The 18755-nt window shown below is 47.3% G+C and overlaps 1 protein-coding gene across 7 annotated transcripts in view; it reads right to left on the bottom strand.

The window, feature by feature from the left end:
* Positions 1–18755, bottom strand: part of ABCA4 (ATP binding cassette subfamily A member 4) — a 140641-nt gene that overhangs the window by 72737 nt on the left and 49149 nt on the right. For all 7 annotated transcript variants that reach the window (XM_072968177.1, XM_072968183.1, XM_072968176.1 and 4 more), the window contains 5 exons: positions 11194–11283; positions 8680–8920; positions 7534–7673; positions 6790–6906; positions 4664–4861 (listed from right to left, as the gene is read on the bottom strand). In XM_072968177.1, the coding sequence (XP_072824278.1) occupies positions 4664–4861; positions 6790–6906; positions 7534–7673; positions 8680–8920; positions 11194–11283 (786 nt within the window). The remainder of the gene's footprint in view (positions 1–4663; positions 4862–6789; positions 6907–7533; positions 7674–8679; positions 8921–11193; positions 11284–18755) is intronic.

Genomic DNA, 18755 nt, shown 5'->3' with positions numbered 1-18755 from the left:
AGTTACACACATACACTGACTGTGCTGACAGCAGAGATAAAAGCAGTTAATGAATACACGTCTTCTCAAGACTCAGGGAAAGGTCGTTAACTAGTTAAATTTTATGCCTTGATCAGAGGTATTTTCATACTAAAGTTTGGCTGAATTCAGCTTCCTGATGTGAAACTTAAGACCTGGAATTCAAATATACTATAAAATTAAAATACACTGTGAACTCTAAATAGCATTCCATCTGTGTCAGGCCTAACCCTCGATCAGGAGTCCTACAGAGATGAATCCTTCCACCTGGTAGAGAGATGAGGCTCCCAAGTGTCTCCATCATTCCTTTCCCTAGCTGACTGCCCACCCGCAGACCAGGAGGTCTGCCTTTTATCCATGTCTTGATTTTTCCCTGATAAGGGCAGGGCATGAGGGGAAAGACTGGACATGGTTATGAGATAAATGAGATTATAGAAGCCCCTTATTGAAGAGGCGCTCTAAGAGCAAGAGAAGTCCTGGATCCACTGGGCCACGGTCCACAGAAGGGCCAGAAGGGCTCGAGAAACAGCCCTGATTCAAGCCAGTTCATCAGGTTAACGTGAAAAACGGCTTCACAGTCCCTGATTGAGACTTACACAAAGCCAGCCTCAGGAAAGCGCATTTCTCACTTGGTCTGTGGTTTGGGGTGCACGTCCTTGTGGTTCACAGCAAGAGCTGCCATGCACATGGCGCTCCTCGGTGCCAGCCCTCTCCCATTTCATCCTCACAGCCACTGGAAAGGAAGGCATTACCAGCCCCACCTAACAGACGAGAAACCGAGGGCAGAGAACTTACACACACGCCCAACTCATCGATGGCACGCGCGTGCTGGGCGCCCTGCACGCTTCTCTCACTCTACCCTCAACAACAACTCTGTGGGGTCTGCTGTGTTATTACTGGGTTTTACAGGTAAGAAAACTGAGCCTCGGCAGGTGAAGTGGCTTTCCCAGAGTGACGCAGCTCAGAGGCTGCGTCCAGGCCCACTTATCCTCACTGTCTGGGTGAGAGAGTTTCCTCAAGCAGCAGCCTAACGTGGCATCGGATGGCGCAGGCAGGCGGCTCCAGGGGAATGGGACGCTCTCCAGGCTACTCAGTGGGATGGCCAGTAACTAAGGCCTCACCCCAAGCAGAAAGAAAGAAGATTTAGCCCTCCTTTTAGGTGAAGAGAAAACCTTTGACTCACCCCCCTTTCGTATAATGACAAAAGGCTTAAAAGTTTGCTCTTAGTTCCTGGAGTTTCTGTTGTTCAGTGTCACATCTGAGTGCCACACTGACTTGGATCGACATAACTTACATTTTAGAGTGTTTTTGCTGAATTTTCCTGAAGTGACTTTTTTTTTTCTTTTCTGGAATAGTCTGGGAAGTATCGAGGCTGTCCCCAGAGGAGGTTCTCAAAGCTCTTTAGTGCCTGTCTGCTACTGAGTCGTCCTCAGAATGAGAGCTGGGGGGTCTCCAAGCCGCCTCCAGACTTCCCGAAACACAAGAACAAAAGCAGAGACTTCCAGGACCAGTTGCAGTGATCGGATTTGTCCTCACTGCTCATTCCCCACCCCAACCCCCTCCTCCTTTCAGGTCATCCCCCTACTTCCCCCCTCCATCTCCACCAAGGGCGGAAGGTCCAAACCCCTCTTAGGAACCCCGGGGCAGCCCACTGACCTGTGGCCACAGTGGCCTTCACTTAGGAGCACTTCCCTTGGCTAATGGGATTGCAGAGCCCCAGGGAAGTGTTGGTGGCTGATGTGACATGTGATTTGCAGTTCTGTAGCCCCTGGAGGAGCACCAGGAGCGGCCCAGGGGCTGGGCCTGATTTCACCAATTCCACTCTTCTCCTCCCAAGTAGCATTTCTGGGTTTGTTTGTAGTTTACTAAAGACTTAATATTTACTAAGCGCCTACTAAATGCCAGGCACTGTCTTATGTGCTTTGCATGAATTAACTCAGTTAATTCTCACAACAAGCCTATTAGGTAAGTATTATTCATACCCCCATTTTACAGATGCAGAAACTGAGGCACAATTAGCAGGGATTTGAACCCACGTGGTCTAGCTCCAGAGACTGAATTCTTAGCCATTTAAGCATTTAATATATATTAAGTGTCTTTTGGGTGCCTGGTGCTACATTAAGCACAAACTACATGGAAAAAATAATCCTACAAGAAAACAAGTCCTTTACATCACCACACAAGTGTCAAGTCAAACAAAAGACAAGAAATATTCTTTGTTACTGATATTACCTCACAAAAACATGTGAGAACCACTGAGCTCCAGCTGACAGAGTAAAGGAATAGAGCCCCTCCATCCACACCCCCTCCAAAAGTTCGGGCTATGTTATAACCTAGCTGTACTATAACCTGGCTATGTTATAACTCGGCTATGGTATAAACCAGCTATACTATAACCCAGCTATGGTATAACCCAGCTATACTATAACTTGGCTATGTTATAACCTGCCTATGTTATAACCTGGCTATGTTATAACCTGGCTATACTATAACCTGGCTATACCATAACCTGGCAGTGAATGGGGGTGGGCATGGCCCAGGATGGGGACTTAGCTGGTAGAAGGACTGTGAGAAGAGACGATGTCAGCTGAGTAATTGTACAAGGGGACTTCAAGGCACCACCAACCTAGTAGGTCTGTAACTATACAGATTACCAGGTCTCCTCCCTGAAAATTCTGAGTCAGTTGATCTGGGTTTGTGTCAGGAATCTGTTTTGTAAAAAAGCACCCATGGTCATTCTCGCCTTCAGACAGGTGGGGAATCACTCTGTCATGACATGAACTTTAGTGCTGATGCTGCCACACCTGGCCCCTCTGAAAGGCCGCCTGGGGAGCCCGTGCTGCCTCCCCATGGCCCTGGAGAAGGAGCATCACCCACTCTGGGGGGTTCTGGTGGCACCCAGGCAGCAGGGAGTCTTCAAGAGCCCTGTGGTGACAGGTGGAGCTGGGCTTTTCTTACTAGTTGGGGACCAGGACCATGGGGTCTGGGGCAGGGCTGGCCCTTAGGGGCTTAATTCCCTCTGTCGTCCAGAGCATCTTCTGCCACTAATGGTTCTAGATGACATGAAGCCCTCTGGCAAGTGTGAGACACTCTCAGACAGAGATGTTCCCTAGGAGTTTGAGGTTGAGAATTTAGAAATAACTAGCATGTGCTCCCTGACGCTGAGAACTCCAGTCTGCTGAGCAGCCAGAGGTGGATCGTTGGCAGCTGACCTGCATCTGACTCGAACAGCGCCTGAGAGAGACTGGAAGAGAGGCCTCGGAAGCACAGGGGAGGGAACGACTTCCCCTGCGTTGAAGCAGAAGTGACACCTGAGAGCCGAGTCTCAAAGGATGAACGAGCAGAAGCTCAGCAAACGGGGACGGAGAAGCCCTTTCAGACCCTCTGCCTTGTGTTTCTTCTTTTGGGGGAACACCCTCCCCCTCGTCACAGCAAGCTTGCTCAGTCCAGGAGATTCAGATGAAGCTGCCTGCTTTCCCCCCCCCCGCGGGGGTACCCATCCCTGAGGCACTCCCAGGAAGGTAGGGTGGCCAGGCCAATCAGAGAACGCGTCAGGAGTACTGCTGATGCTCTGGGACGGCCGCTCCCTCTTTCTGCGGAGCTTTCTGTGTAAAGACGGCCACTGAGGACTGTGAGCAGCTGACACACTACCGAATGGAGAGGGCCTGGCTGAGATCAAAGCCGAGCTGAGGCAGACAGAAAGGAGAGATGGAAGGACACGGTATCCGAGGTCCCCTGGGCTTCCAGGTTATGCCAACCAATAACTTCTCTTTTTTGTTTAAGCAGAAAAGCTCTAACAAATAGGTAGAGAAACAGCCAGTTGCAAAGGATGAAATCATGAGAAGCCAGGGTGTGCCAGAGGGTGGTGGAAGGGCCCACAGAGCAGAGCCAGAGATGTGTGAGTGAGCAGTGGTGGGAAGGTGGGCTGGAGCTGGGATGAAGAGGCTGGTGGAGAGATGATGACGAGGCCTTTGGGCCTCAGAGAGCCTGGGAAGCAAGAGGCAGAGTCGAGAGATACTTAGGAGATGAGGAGACAGAGCGAGGTGATGTGACAGAGGCAGTGGAGGGGCCAGGACGGCAGGCTCTGAGTCAGGCGCCAGATCTGCATCCTGTCTGCTCACCCACAAGCTGTGGGATGGGAATCTTATTTAACCTCTTTAAGCCTCAGCTTCTGCATCTGTAAAGTGGGGATGATGATGGTGCACTCCTGGTGGAGCTGCTGGAGGACTGAGAGAACCCGCCTGTCTGATGTGCCTGTAGGGCCCGGGGGTGGGAGCATCCCGCAACAGGGCACCTTGGAGCTCGGGGTGTGGTGGACACTGCCAGTGGACAGCCACTGGAGCCACGGCAGCCAGGAGATAGCTGAGGGCAGACACGGACACTCCGGGGGAGCAGCAGCCAAGGAGGAGGCAGGGAGCCGTTTGTCAGGGGGCAGGAGATGTGAAGAAGGAACTGTTTCAGTTGAGGTGAAGCTGTGAGAGAACAGCATGCACTGCTGTTCGGGGGCTGTGGGAACGCTTGTTTCTTCAATGGGGAAGATGAGAGCTGAAACCCAAGACCACTGGACTTGCTAAGGGAACTTGGCTCCACACAGGGCCGTCCTGGAGGGGCCCAGTGCAGCCCTCGGGTGACTCGCTGCCCTTACCTCCAGGTATTGATTAGCCAGGCGCAAGGTGCGGTCAGTGACGTTAAATATATCCCTCCAGTCGAAGTTGGCTGAGTCGTCAGCCCGGCCTTCTCGAGGACCCTTGTAGAGGAAGTTCAGCACAGCTTCGGCAGTGATACCGTCCTCACCAAGATGTCTGTTCAAAAAGGCTTTCACTGTTGGGTTCTCCAGGGTGTCCTTGGGAAGAAGCAACACAGTCATGGCCTTTAGAATTCCATGGATCTTTGGTCCTGTCTTAGGCCATTTGCAATTTTTAATGAGTAGGGATAGACTCTGAGGCTCCCTAAAAACCTGGTGGGTTTTCTTCCATCATAAGTCATATCCATCTATATCCTGTTTCCCTCAAATACACAAGCCTCTGTAATAGCAGGGAGATGTGTATGGGGGTGGGGGAGAGAGAGGCAGGGAAATGGTATATGGGAAGGCTCCTGTTTTAAGGAATTTTTTTGATTCTTTTTAATCATCCCTGCTGGGTAGGACTCTTTATCTCTTGGTTTTGTGAAACTGAAAACAAGACCAGAGAGACACACTCAAGCATCTTTGCAGTTACAGACCTGGCCCCTTGGGGAGAGGCCCTCACGTGAATCTGTAACAGCAAGAAGCCTCAGGAGGTCACTGGTCTTAGGGCAGTTTTCATATTTCCCCAGAACTCTAGAAACATATGTCCCACCCGAAGTCAGTGACTCCGCTGGGTGGCAGCTTCAGAACTGGTGCTTGTTTTATATTTACATATTTATATAAATATATACACACACACACATATGGTATAGTGTTTTATATATACATACACATGTAGTATGGATATATGTATGTAGTATGGACACATATGGTATAGTGTATATATGTATGTCGTATGATACATATGGTATAGCGTGTGTATATGTATGTCGTATGGACACAGATGGTATAGTGTGTGTGTATATGTAGTATGGACACAGATGGTATAGCGTGTGTGTATATGTAGTATGGACACAGATGATACAGTGTGTGTGTATATGTATGTAGTATGGACACAGATGGTATAGCGTGTATGTATACATGTAGTATGGACACAGATGGTATAGTGTGTGTATATGTATGTAGTATGGACACAGATGGTATAGCATGTGTGTATACATGTAGTATGGACACAGATGATACAGTGTGTGTATATGTATGTAGTATGGACACAGATGGTATAGCGTGTGTGTATACATGTAGTATGGACACAGATGATACAGTGTGTGTATATGTATGTAGTATGGACCCAGATGGTATAGCGTGTGTGTATACATGTAGTATGGACACAGATGGTATAGTGTGTGTATATGTATGTAGTATGGACCCAGATGGTATAGCGTGTGTGTATACATGTAGTATGGACACAGATGATACAGTGTGTGTATATGTATGTAGTATGGACCCAGATGGTATAGCGTGTGTGTATACGTGTAGTATGGACACAGATGGTATAGTGTGTGTATGTGTATGTAGTATGGACACAGATGGTATAGCGTGTATGTATACATGTAGTATGGACACAGATGGTATAGTGTGTGTATGTGTATGTAGTATGGACACAGATGGTATAGCGTGTATGTATACATGTAGTATGGACACAGATGGTATAGTGTGTGTATATGTATGTAGTATGGACACAGATGGTATAGTGTGTATGTATATGTAGTATGGACACAGATGATACAGTGTGTGTGTATATGTATGTAGCATGGACACAGATGGTATAGCGTGTGTGTATATGTAGTATGGACACAGATGATACAGTGTGTATGTATACATGTAGTATGGACACAGATGGTATAGTGTGTGTATATGTATGTAGCATGGACACAGATGGTATAGCGTGTGTGTATATGTAGCATGGACACAGATGATACAGTGTGTATGTATACATGTAGTATGGACACAGATGGTATAGTGTTATATACATATAGTATGTTTTATATATGTAACATGGAATGATATTCCTACGCTTGTTGTATTTTGACCTAGCCCCAGGACTGACTAACCCTTCACTGGGAAAAGGAGACAAAGGGAACTTCCTTGGCCCTGCTCCTCCTCCTCTCCCCCTCCTCCCCCCTCCCAACCTCTAACGCCATCCATACTCTGATCATGGTCATCTGTGCGCTCTTGTCAAAGAAGTACCAGATCTCCGGCCCTACTTCTTCCCAGGCTTTGAGCAACTTCCTGAGGCGCTCCAGCTCTTCAAAAGTCGAGTTGGCCTGAAAGCAGACAGAGATAGAAATAGCTAAAGAAGGGAGGGGAAAAGAGTGAGAGGGGGCCTTTAGTTGCATCTTTCCTGCTCCTGTCACAAACCCTCAATGTTCAGGAAAGGCTTGTCAAGGAAGGGTCTTTATTTTCTTAGTCTATCAGTATTTCCCAGAACAGTCAGCTGTTTCCCAGCCTCCCAGACTGGCAGAATCTCAGAATCTCAGAGGTACCCATCATACTGATGATAGTATTGTCTCGGAGCCTCTTTAGGGCTAGATTTGGACTCCGTGTGAGCAGATGCTCTTCCTCCTTCCTCCCTATCTTTCTTGCGGGCAGCCAGGATTTGGAGAACTGTGACCCCTTCCTTGGGGTTATAATTCAGGTGTGGGAAGAAAACCTCACTGTAGGCTGCGTGGGGGGGGGCGGGGCCCAGGCAGGGGCGCTGGCGCACGACATTCCAGTGATGCCTGTGGATGGGGGAGGAACCAAGAGTCTGCTTAGCGAAAAACACGAGGCTCGCTACCAGGAGGGCACGGTGAAAAATACAGACGCACACGCACACGCACATGCGCACACACACGCATTCTCATCCTCTAGGCAGACCAAGGCAGACGGCACAAGACCAGCTGGGAACTTACGCTCTTTAGTATCCTGCGCGTTGCAGGGGAATCCGGAGTAAAGAGGATTTTTCCCATCAGCAAAGGCTTTGCTGCCCTCCAGGCTATTTTGGTTAAAGGGTTTGACTCCAGGTTCTGGATCAATGCATTACAAAAGGTCGCTGTCAGGAGAGAAGGGACAGATTTTATAGAAACTCCCCGTTGCTCAGAGCTAAACATAGTCATTAGTGTGTTCAAATCACATGTCTCATTCAACTGTATGCTGGAGGATTTGACAAATGATCTAAACTAATAGGCTGCACCCCACCAGTAACAAGCTCATCATTAGCAAGTAACAAAGTGCCCGGCGCATCTCAACGAGGGCCTCATCAGAGAAACAAAGAACGGGGCTTGCCCTGTGGTTTTTCTGCTCTAGAAGGAGGCTGAGAAGCCTGCTTGCGATTGATTATTGCAAGAAACAGAGGCCATTCTCAGATGAAAGGGGCCGAGAGGCCAAACAAGGCCTCCCCTTGGAATCTCAGCTTTAGTCTCAATAATTTCCCCTCAATTAGCTGCTTAACTTCTTTGTTGTGTGCGGCTACCTTAGGGCCCAACTGCTTTTGGTGCAAGCCTTGCCTCCTTTCAGTTTTTAACTAGAGGGTTACCCAGTTGCATTTCGTCCACACCCCACCCTCCTTCACTTCACAGGAGCCAAAAAAAATACTGAAAGGTGGGAAAGATGGCTTGCCAGTGCCCTGCCATTTGGAATGTAATTCCGTACTACCCACACAGATTCTCACTGCACTGTGTTGGTGAAAACATCCCACAGCCATGTTGACTTGCCAGAGCCCTCCGACCCCTGCTTGGCTCATAACTCGGGGTTGCCTCCTCATTTATCTTCCTCTTCCTCTAGAACTTAACCCTAGTTCAATGAGATCAGTGGGGAATGTCCCCTCTGTTCCCTTTCCAAGTGGGTCTCAGTTCTTTCCATGGCTCCCTTCCAGAATTCTTTATGAGCACTGCCCTCTTCCCACACAGGGAAAGGGACTTGCTGGAAGGAGAAGCCTCTCTGCCTAAGGCCCCTCGACAGGACCAAGGGCAAGTCTGCCCCAGGACTGACTTCACCTGGAAGTGTTAACCCATCAGCTCATCAGAAGCCGATTTATACGCAGGACTTAGAAAACTTACTTGCTGTTTTGTCGTAAGAATAGACAGGATCTTTCCTTGTGGAGTCAACCCCCAGGAAAGCCTTGTAGTTGTTGTCCTCGTACCAGTTGAAGGAGAGCACCCGGGAGCCTCCGCCCTCTGGGTAGCCACACAAGAGGTCAGACAGGGTGCCCACCAGCCGTGTGAAGGTCTCCGGACTGCCAGGCTGCACAAGGGGCCTGGTCACCCACAGCAAGTCTTGAACACTCCGCCGGTGGACGAGCTAGGGCAAGGCAAAGGCTGCAGGTTATTCTAAGGCACTTGGAGTCACAAATCTACAGTGAAGCCAAAGCTCCAAAGTTTGGGGCGACCTCTGCATGTGTTTGCCACATTTAAAAGAAAACATACATATTCTCAGTAATCCTTAATCCAGCTGTGAAATGAAACCTACTGCCATCCACTCAGGGCCTGGGAGGAAAATAGCCTTAAAGAGAATAAAAGAGTTAACCTCCTAAGCATTTCAATATTACTTCTCTTTGCCAGTCCCTTTAATTTTAATTCCTTGGGAATATATCCTTGGGGAAAAGTAGAGAACATTTCTCTGTTAGTCAGTTCTTAGGTTCTGTTATCCCACCAAGATGGGTCCACTGGGAAAAGAAATTGGGAAATACAGCGGTGGAGGACCTCTGTCCTAGAAGGCAAAGTCAGGGCAAGTTCCTCGGCCAAACAGGTTAGAATTTAGTTTCTTATATTTGGAAGATTATCTTTTATTAGCTTAATTTTACCAAACATGAACTCTTCCATTTCCTTGAAATGTGTGGTTTGTGGCTTCTCTGTGTGTGTGTGTGTGTGTGTGTGTTAAGATCCAAGCAAATATGGAACACACGAAGTTTCCATTCTTGGAAAAACTCTTTAAATTTTGCACCAAACTAAGACGAAGCTGGCGGTCTTTCCTCCGCTGGGCGCCGGTGGCGCTCACGGGCCTCATCCTCTGAAGGCAGGTCTCTAATGCTGTGGACTCAGCTGAGGGCTGCCAGAGTCACCAGGGTCTCAGGTCCACTAACACCACTTGACTTGACTTTAAAGGAAAATGCAAAATAAAAGCCATGCTGCCCTTTTCCAAAAACACATTTGGTTACTTATTTTAAAAGGCACTTGGGAATTAAAAAAAAAACATTAAGATTCAATCAAGTCAGACTGAAAATAGTTCCTCCACTGCAATGAGCGATGTTTACCTGTCATCTGCTCTCTGTCCACGTGCCAGCACTTGCCCCTCTGAAACCGCTGACCGCCGTGTAGAAGCCACGTGGTGAGTCGGGCCTGTCATCACAGTCTAGGCTTCAGTAATACAGATGGAATCTCACATTGCTTCAACAGCAGCAAGTCTTATGACAATTTTGTAAGGGGTTATTATCATTTTTATGTTGCTCATTTGATCAAAGTGCTCAGAGATAAAGGGGCCGTTCCAGGGTCAAATGGTCTAGTGTCAGTTAGTATAAACTGGGCCCTCTGCTCCAGCCCAGCTCACAGATGCTAGGCTTGCCATCCAGATGGGCAAGAAACCTTCCGGAACTGCCACACGAATTAAGAGCACTGATATACTTTGGGGATTTTTTTAAAAATTCTCTATCAACTTCAATCCTATTATACTGATACAAATTTTTTTAATGCTTATGAAGAAAAGAATGTTAAACAGAGACTTCCACTGCAGCAGGTGGCCATCAGTACAACAGGCCCTTCTCTGACTTTCCCTGCACAGCACTCTGCCCAGGCTGAGCGAAGTTTTATGAGGACAGATTCCAACCACGCAATTTTCCAGGCTGGCAAAGCCCAAGTCATCTGCGAGTACTGGAGGGGAAGAATGTTTTGAGAAAATTATGCTTCCTCTTTCACCTCTCTTTCATAATATTCATCACACTCGAAGGTAATTGTTTCACATCTCTCTTCCCCGTTGAACTGTACGTTCACAAGGCAGCGACCATATCTATCTCTTCATCATTATGACCCCAGAATGTCTCATCTACTGAGTGGAGAATCATTTTCTATATGGGCAAAGGCTTGTGCCACCAGGCATAGATTGTAAGGTGCACATCTTTCAAAAAACAACACACAAAAAAAGTCAGTTAGCCTCTTTGTGACGGTATGAGTTGATGTACAAATGACACTTAGTGTCCGTAAGTACTCTGTAAGTGTATGCTATTACTACTAGAGGTATAGATCTATGTGGATTTTAAGAGCAGAGTAGAATATTGGACCACATCATTACTGGAAAGCCTTAGATGCCATTGCCAGTCCACTGATAACCTGCTCCACCAGACAAAGTGGCATTTCTTTCTAGGTGTGAAATTAGACAAATGGTCCCTTTCCTTCTGCCTCTGACCCAGGAGCCCAGATAATTAAGGTTATGAAGAGGTGCTTTGAAGTTGCTAGATGGAAAGATCAAGCGTATTTCTCCTTGAACAGGTATGAGGTACAATTAAATTACTTGACATAACCAGTGTGATAAAATGGTAGAAAGACACAGTGAAATTATATTACTGTCAATAACCCACTTACTTCTTGAATTCTTGGTGACATATCAGAAAATATTTTCCCCCAGGATCTCAGATTGATACCTTGAGAACCGCTGTCCACAAGTTTGGGAAGCTGTAATTGATAGGAAAAAAAACTTTTTTTAAATATATGGCATATATATGTAGTCCTACATACGCACACAGATGCTGTCTGAACTCCTATATGCTTGAAAAACATTTCCTCCCCTCTTTCTGACCATAGGACCTCTTCTGCAAGATTGCTTTCGGAAACAAACTTCTTTTGTCTAATTGAGAAAATCAAAGTCCTTATTTCAAGTCACCCTGCTGAGATAGTCTATCACAAATAGTTTCATGGTGACATTAAATACGCCGAAGTGATTCTGATCGCTGGTTTAGTGACACCAAACAAGACTCCTGGAGGAAGGAAAACAGAGCACAGCTGCCGGGGTGTAAAGGAAGACCGCGTGCGGAGGGCGTCCATCTGTTCACCTCGGGCTTTGTGGGTACTCTCAGGCTTCCTCGTCATTGTTGTCCCTCTATGTCCTTTCCAGGCAGGCTGTGTCCCTTCCTCCGTGCAGCACTACCCTCTCATGGAAGAGCCAGCCAACCCCAGCACCTTTCCTTTTAAAGCTGTTGCTGGCAGCCTTAAAGGGAGGGAAGTTCTCTTGCAGGTTCTCTAGCTGACGCCAGTGTTCTGGTGGCCCCGGGCGCACGCGGCAGCACAGGGCTGTTCATGTGTTTTCCACCAGGGCGAGAAATGTCGAAGTTCATAAGTCTGCTGGCTCCAAGTCCCAGAGTCTAAGGTCAACACCTTGTTTTCCGGAAATCAAGTTCAAGTCCTGAAAGAATGACTTCATTTCTGCATAGTCTCAAAAGTGATCGAATCTCTGACTCTCTGATTTTTAGGACTGAATTCTAACTTTTAAGATGGTGATTTTCAAACTCATGTTTGCATCTCGAGTAGCCCTGGAGGGGCTCTACACTTCAACAAGCTCCGTGCATAATTCTGATTCTTGTATTTGTGGACCAAAAGCCACAAGCCACAACAAGCTTTGCCTTCTTATTTGCCAGTGCGGCTCTCCTGAATGATTGGTGGACCAATCTAGCTGTGGCAGTGCAGAGAAGCAGGTGGAGTTAGGCTTTGAGCAGCCCAGCCTCCTATTTCCAGCTGTGGTCCGGCTCCCCTCTCTCCTGGCTGGGGCCCTCATATTTCCTCTGACCCTGAACTGAAGGACAGACGCATGTACACTCCTGGGGCGTTAGCATTTCGGCCTTACTTTCTAACTGTAAAATGAAAGGCTTTGTTGTGCATGAGAGCTACAAAGCAAGCAGGAGGCGGATTTTCCAGAGGAAGGAGCCCCAAAGCCACCATTGAAACTATATTCCTGAGAAGTGTCTTCTCTCCTTAGCCTTATCCCTGTGCCTACGCTTTGGTTTTGCCATGACTTCCTTTCAAACTACTTGAAAATAGCTTCAGTGTATGCTGGGCAAAGGACTTTAATTTCTGTTTTCCCATAGCAGGGAGGGTGGGGCTGAAAAGAGTAGGTAGGAAGGGAAGGGAGGAAGCTGCAGGTGAAAATGTGTGCCAATGGCAAGCTGTCACCCCGCCCTGTTCTCCCCCCCAACTCCCTCCAGTAAGATGTATTACAGATAAAAGGGATCCAAGAGGTACCTCAGTTAAATGCCATTGTGGACCTTATTTTGATTTTGATCTAAACAAACCAGCTCTAACAATCAGAGGAAGAGTGAACGTGACTGAGTATTAGGTAATATTAAGGAGTTAAGTTGTTAATTTTGTTGCGTGCGATCGTAGCATTGTGGTTTTGTTAAAATAAGTAAGTTTTTATCTGCTAGAGATACATAGGGAAGTGTGTAAGGGTGAAATGTGGTCTGTGGTTTGCTTTAAAAAAAATTCGGGAGAAAAAGAAACAGATAAGACAGAAACAGCCAAATGTTGATAATGGTTGAAGCTGGGTGATGGGTACATGGAGGTTCATTATATTCTTCTTTCTACTTTTATGTTTGTTTCTTTAATAAAAAATTTTTAAAATAAAAAGATTTTTGCATGCAAAAATAAATGAATTGCTAAATGAATGAATGATGAATGAATGAATGAATACTAAATCAATCCTCTCATTTTTCCTTCCTCACTAGATTGCCTTTGCTAAGGCTTTAATGGCTCCTCTCTCAGAACGTTTTATTGGAACAGCCTTCTTGCTGGCCCCTGTGCCTTGTCTCCTTTCTTCTAATGCACCCCCCCACGCTACAGCCTGAGTTACCTAACAGGCCAATCCAATCGTGTCACTTCTCCTGCTCAAAGATCCTCCTGGCTCCCTACTGCCTCCAGGAGAGGTCAGTCCCCGTGCTGGGCACACATGGCCTCTCATGAGCTGGTGCATGGCTCCCTCTCTCGCCTTCTCTCTTGCATCTCCATCATCCAGACTTCTTTCTACATCTCCTCCTGTGCTGGTCCCTTTCTCATGCCTCCTGGCTCTGCACATTGTTCCCGCCCTTCTCTGCCCAGAAAGTTCTCCTCACCAAGTCTCATTCCTAACACCGTCACCGCCGTGAAAGGAGACAGCGTCCCTGCGGTATACTTAGGCGACACTCCTTTTTCTGTGTTTCTTTGCTTGCCCTTGCCCCATTATATAATTTTAAGGTGCCTTGTTTATTTCCTTCTCTGTACTCTTCACCATTGGCAATTACTCCGCTGATTACTTGTCATCTGTCTCTCTTATTAGACTCTAAGCTCCACATAGACAGGGACCTTGTCTGTGTGCTGGGCACACAGTAGACACCCACTCACGCATCAAACATAAATGAATGAATACTCGTATTATAGCAGCGAGCAGACTGACTGTAAGTGTTTCTATGCTTGATACTCTGAAATATATACTCACTAAGGGTGTTAATAGGGGTTCCCCAGAGAAACAGACCCAATAGGATGCATAGACACAGGAAGAGATGTGTTATAAGGAATTGGCTCACACAGTTAGGGAGGCTGGCAAACCCCAAGACCCGCAGGGAGAGTTAGCAGCCTGGAGACCCACAAAGAGCTGGTGGGCAGGAAAAAAGCCAACGTCCCACTTCAAAGCCAGTCAGGCAGGAAGAATTCTCTCTTGCTTGGGGGGGGGATCTTCCCTCCTCCATCCTTTATTCCTGCGCTTCTTGGAAGAACTGTTCACATTCGGTGTTTCATGTCTTCACTGACACTTCCCTCTTCCCACCCTCAGCATCCTACTCAGATGCTTTCACTGGAATCCCCGGTTTTCAGGCCTCATGGATGCTTTCGGCTCTTATCTTTTCAGAACTCTCTGATTTTCCTGACACTTTTGGTCGTGTTCTTCTCCTCCATGACACTCATCTTGCCTGGCTTGCTGTCCCCTCGCTGCCTGTCCCACCAGTTCTGCCTCCACCTTCCCCTTTTGTGCTGAGGTCCGTGAGGACCTCCTCATCCTGCTCCTCTCACCCTGTACACTCTCCCTGGGTTTTCTCATCCCCCCTGTCATTTGATCTGCTGCCTTTTTGTTGACGACTTTTAAATCTGCACCTCCAACCCTCAACTGTCTGTTGGACATTTTCCCAAATCCAGCTTGTCCTAAACTGATCACATCATCTTCCTGCAAACCAGCTTCCGTTCCTGGATGCCCTTCCTCAGGTGGTGGCACTGCCTCCTGCCCACTCACCAGAGCTGGGAGCCTGGGAGTCATCCGTGATTCTGCCCCATTCCCGTCCCATCGTCAGAATCCCCAGCCTGGAGATGCAGGGACTGGTGCTGGGCCTGAGTGTGAGGTAGGGTGAGCCCTCAGACTGCAGAGAGCAGAGCCGAGAGACATCTGAAGGACTGCCTTAGGAGGAAGCTGGGATTAGGGAATGGAGCCTAAAGAAGCTGTGCAGGGGGAAATAATCAGGGTCCTAGATGATGGGGGCACCTAGGAGGGACTAGGAGCCCAGAGACACCGGAAATGGGCAGCTGTCATCCTCAGGCGTCAGCAGTCAGTCGGGCACCAGCTCCCAGTGCGTGTAACTGCTCTCTCTCCTTGGTGAGTCCGTGGTCTGTTGTCCTCGCCTGACCGTGTGCTGGAGATTGTCTGCGGCAGTATTCTGCCCCAGTGGGCATCTTCTTCCTGCCCCCTGACTTTTGTCTCCATAGGCTCTGTGCACACGCTGTCTTAGAACTCCATCCCACCTCAACTCCAACACGTTAAAGGCATTCATGCTTTTGTCTGTATCTCTGTGCACCTGTCTACACGCTGACATAGACAGGCTCCTGTACATGCATTTTTAAGGCTCTTAATTTTGCTTTTGAAATTGTTTGACCTGGACTAACTCATTTAATGAATGATCTTGTACAATATCTCACCAGTCATTGCAAACACTTAGGAACGTTTGTAAAGGGGGAAAACCTGAACTCTAAACCAGTTTTCAAATTTAAAATATCATGAATATTAAGTTTAAACATAAAGAATAATATGACCTTTCTTAAACATTCAATGTAGTGTTTATTAATTTCAATTCTAAAGCTTTTTCTTTGTATTTCAGAACCATCACCTTGTATTTGCAATTCTCAAACATTTTTGTAGGCTTCTGCAAACCCTGCTGCTCTTAGATACTATGCCTATCGCTTTAGGGCCTAATAGATGAAACAGCCAGCCCACCCATCCCACCTCGTCCCTACCCCACCCGCCTGGCCAGAGTCCACCCACCCAAAATCACCTCACCTTGTCCAGAAAGCCTTCTGCCCCCACCCCCGCTCCTCCCGTGCTCTTGCCACATAGACAGGCGCACCTCAAAGCTCCTCTTATCACTCTCAGTGCATTTATCTGTCACTTTCATATCGGTTTGCTATTATTTTTTAAGACGTGTGTCTTTCTACTACACTGTAAACTCATTATGCACAGGAATAGGCTTTATTTTGTTTTTGTATCTTCAGGGTGTGGTGCACAACAGATGCTCAAGAAACATGTGTTGTACTAATTAATACAAAAATAAATATAATCTAGAAGAAAAGAGACAGAGTCGACTGAGGTTTTAGGTTCCACGAGAGATGTGTTTACACAGTGACTTACAGGAAGGGGCCAGTCAGTTCCACCTGGGGACGGCGAAGGTGACGCTGAAGCTAATGTTTGAAAGAAGACAAGCCTATGATCATGAGGCTGAGAGCAGTGTTTGCGGATGGGAGGGGAGAGCCAGGAATTCCAGGTGGGGGGAGGGATGTAAGGAGAGATGGCAAGAGAGACTGGAGAGACAGCCGAGCAAGAACAAGCCCAGGGATCTGGGGAGCGGGAACGGGAGGAACAGCTGGTGGAGAGGCAGTTTTGTGTCAAGTGGACAACTTCTTGTTCGATCTTGTTAATAATTTAGTAATAGTCATTATTCAAATATTTACTGAGTTCCAGCTGTGTGCTTGGTACCCTAGCTGCAAAGCCTCTTCTAGCTCTCTCCGGTGGAGGTGGTAAATAATGAGGGTCTTGTACTCCCACCTTCGTTTTGGATGCCACCTGCACCTCTCAACAGTGCCTGCCCCTGCAGGAACCCTCCACGTGTATCTGGCCACCAACTGTCTGACTGATGTTGCCACAAACTATAAAATAACTTTCCCAGGGCTTCCTCCCCCAGTATTTATTCAAATTCACATGGACTGTTCCTGCCAAAAGAACCAGAAGAGACTAAATTTTTCTAAATGGAAATGTGAAAACATTTCTGGAGAAAAAGGTCACAGACCAAAATGGCAAGTATCACCTCACACACACACATGCACACGCGCACACGCACACACGTGCACACACACACACGCACACCTGACGGCTCCCTACGCCAAGCAAGTTCCCTAATTTCTCAAACAACAAGTAACCCTCCCACGTCACGACTGGCCTCGGCCCTGCCAACCCAAGTTCAGGTCTGAAGAGACTTCCCAGGGGAGACTGGACGCATAAGCAGGGCTGCAGAAGGTATGCCTACAACATCTCCCACCAGCTGTGGTTGGTCTGGGGGTCCCTGGCCCTTGATCTGGTGCTTAAGAAATGGAATCAAGGTCTTAGCCAGCAGCCAAGAAGATTCCAGATACATGAGGTCTTTGTTTGGATTCTCAAGGGACAAGATATATGTCTGTCCTTTAGGACTGTGCATTATTTTTTCTTAAGACAGAGTAAAGCCTTTTAGCTACTTAAAAAGTCTTGTTTGAGCAGTATTTGCTGCTGCTTTGGATCCAGTGGGTTAATCAAACAGATGCCTCTGCCAGCACACAAAAGAACGTTTTATGAGTTGAAACTTTTGTTTGTTTTACTTTCTCTGATTCAAAGAAGACCATCTGAAACAGACTTGCAGACGCAGTAAACAATCTTACGGTTGCCGGGGGAAGGGGGTGGGAAGGGATAAATTTGGGAGTTTGAGATTTGCAAATGTTAGCCACTATATGTAAAAATAGATAAAAACAAAAACAAATCTCTTCTGTACAGCACAGGGAACTATACTTAATATCTTGTAATAAACTTTAATGAAAAAGAATATGAAAACAAATAAATGTACGTATATGCATGACCGGGACATTGTGCTATACACCAGAAATTGACACATTGTAACTGACTGTACTTCAATTAAAAAAAAAAAAAACAACAAAAATCAAAGAAGACTATCTAGAGAGCAGTATTGACTTATAAGCTGAGAATCTACCTAACATGGGTAAATAGATAGCCTTAGGGTAAAAGTGTCTTTACAGGGGTGATGTGGCCTCTTGGAGCCATGGGAGGTTCTAGAGTGAGTGAGGGATGAGCTGCTGTCTTGAAAGCATCCAGACAGAGGTGAAAAGCAGATGAAGCAGTGGACAGACAGTGAGGGGCCCACTGTGTTTAATTGTGGGCTGCTACAGGAAATCCAGATTTATCCAGGAGGGAAGTTGTTGCTAGGCAACTGGGGGAATGTAGATTTGAAGCATGTTTGTTGCAACCTGACAGTTGTGAAGCATCAGATGAAAAGAGAGGAAGCCAGCTTCAGCAGTGAGGGGCAACCAGGAGGGGACACCCTGAGTAATAGGAAATGCGTCATGAGTGGAGAACTCAGACTAAATCACTCAGAGCAGGGGGAAATGCCAAACTGCCTCTACCGGCAGAGGTCACAGAGACACGCTGCCTCCCAGGACTGGAGGGGGCCGAGTGTCTGAAGGGGAGGGTGGCTCTGGGGTATGTGAACTGACAAGTTATGGGACTCTCTGGCTCAACAGAAGCTGGGCCTTTTTCTCTCTGCAGTGACTCCAGTCCCGGTGTTTGTGGTTGATGAAAGCAAAACTGAGTTTGGCATCTAGGAGCAGTCAAAAGATCAGTCCATGAGACAGTCCATGAGAGGGTCTGAGGGAGGAGAATGTCCCCATTAAGTGTCTGAGGTGGGCGTTTCTGGGAGGGGCAATGATGGGGGCATGGTGGGGGCCCTCCACAAAGTAGCTGCATCCTTGCTTTTGTAAGAGCAAAAGTGCTGTTTGTTTCAAAGTGCTTTTTCATCTCTTCTCTAAGGTGAATCTCACCACTGGATCCCATGAGATACACAGAAAAGGTCTTGCTGTCCCAACTTCACAGATGGGAAGGCCGAGAT

This window comes from Vicugna pacos, chromosome 9, assembly GCF_048564905.1.
Source record: "Vicugna pacos chromosome 9, VicPac4, whole genome shotgun sequence".
Lineage (NCBI taxonomy): Eukaryota > Metazoa > Chordata > Mammalia > Artiodactyla > Camelidae > Vicugna > Vicugna pacos.
This window is presented reverse-complemented; position numbering and strand designations above follow the sequence as displayed.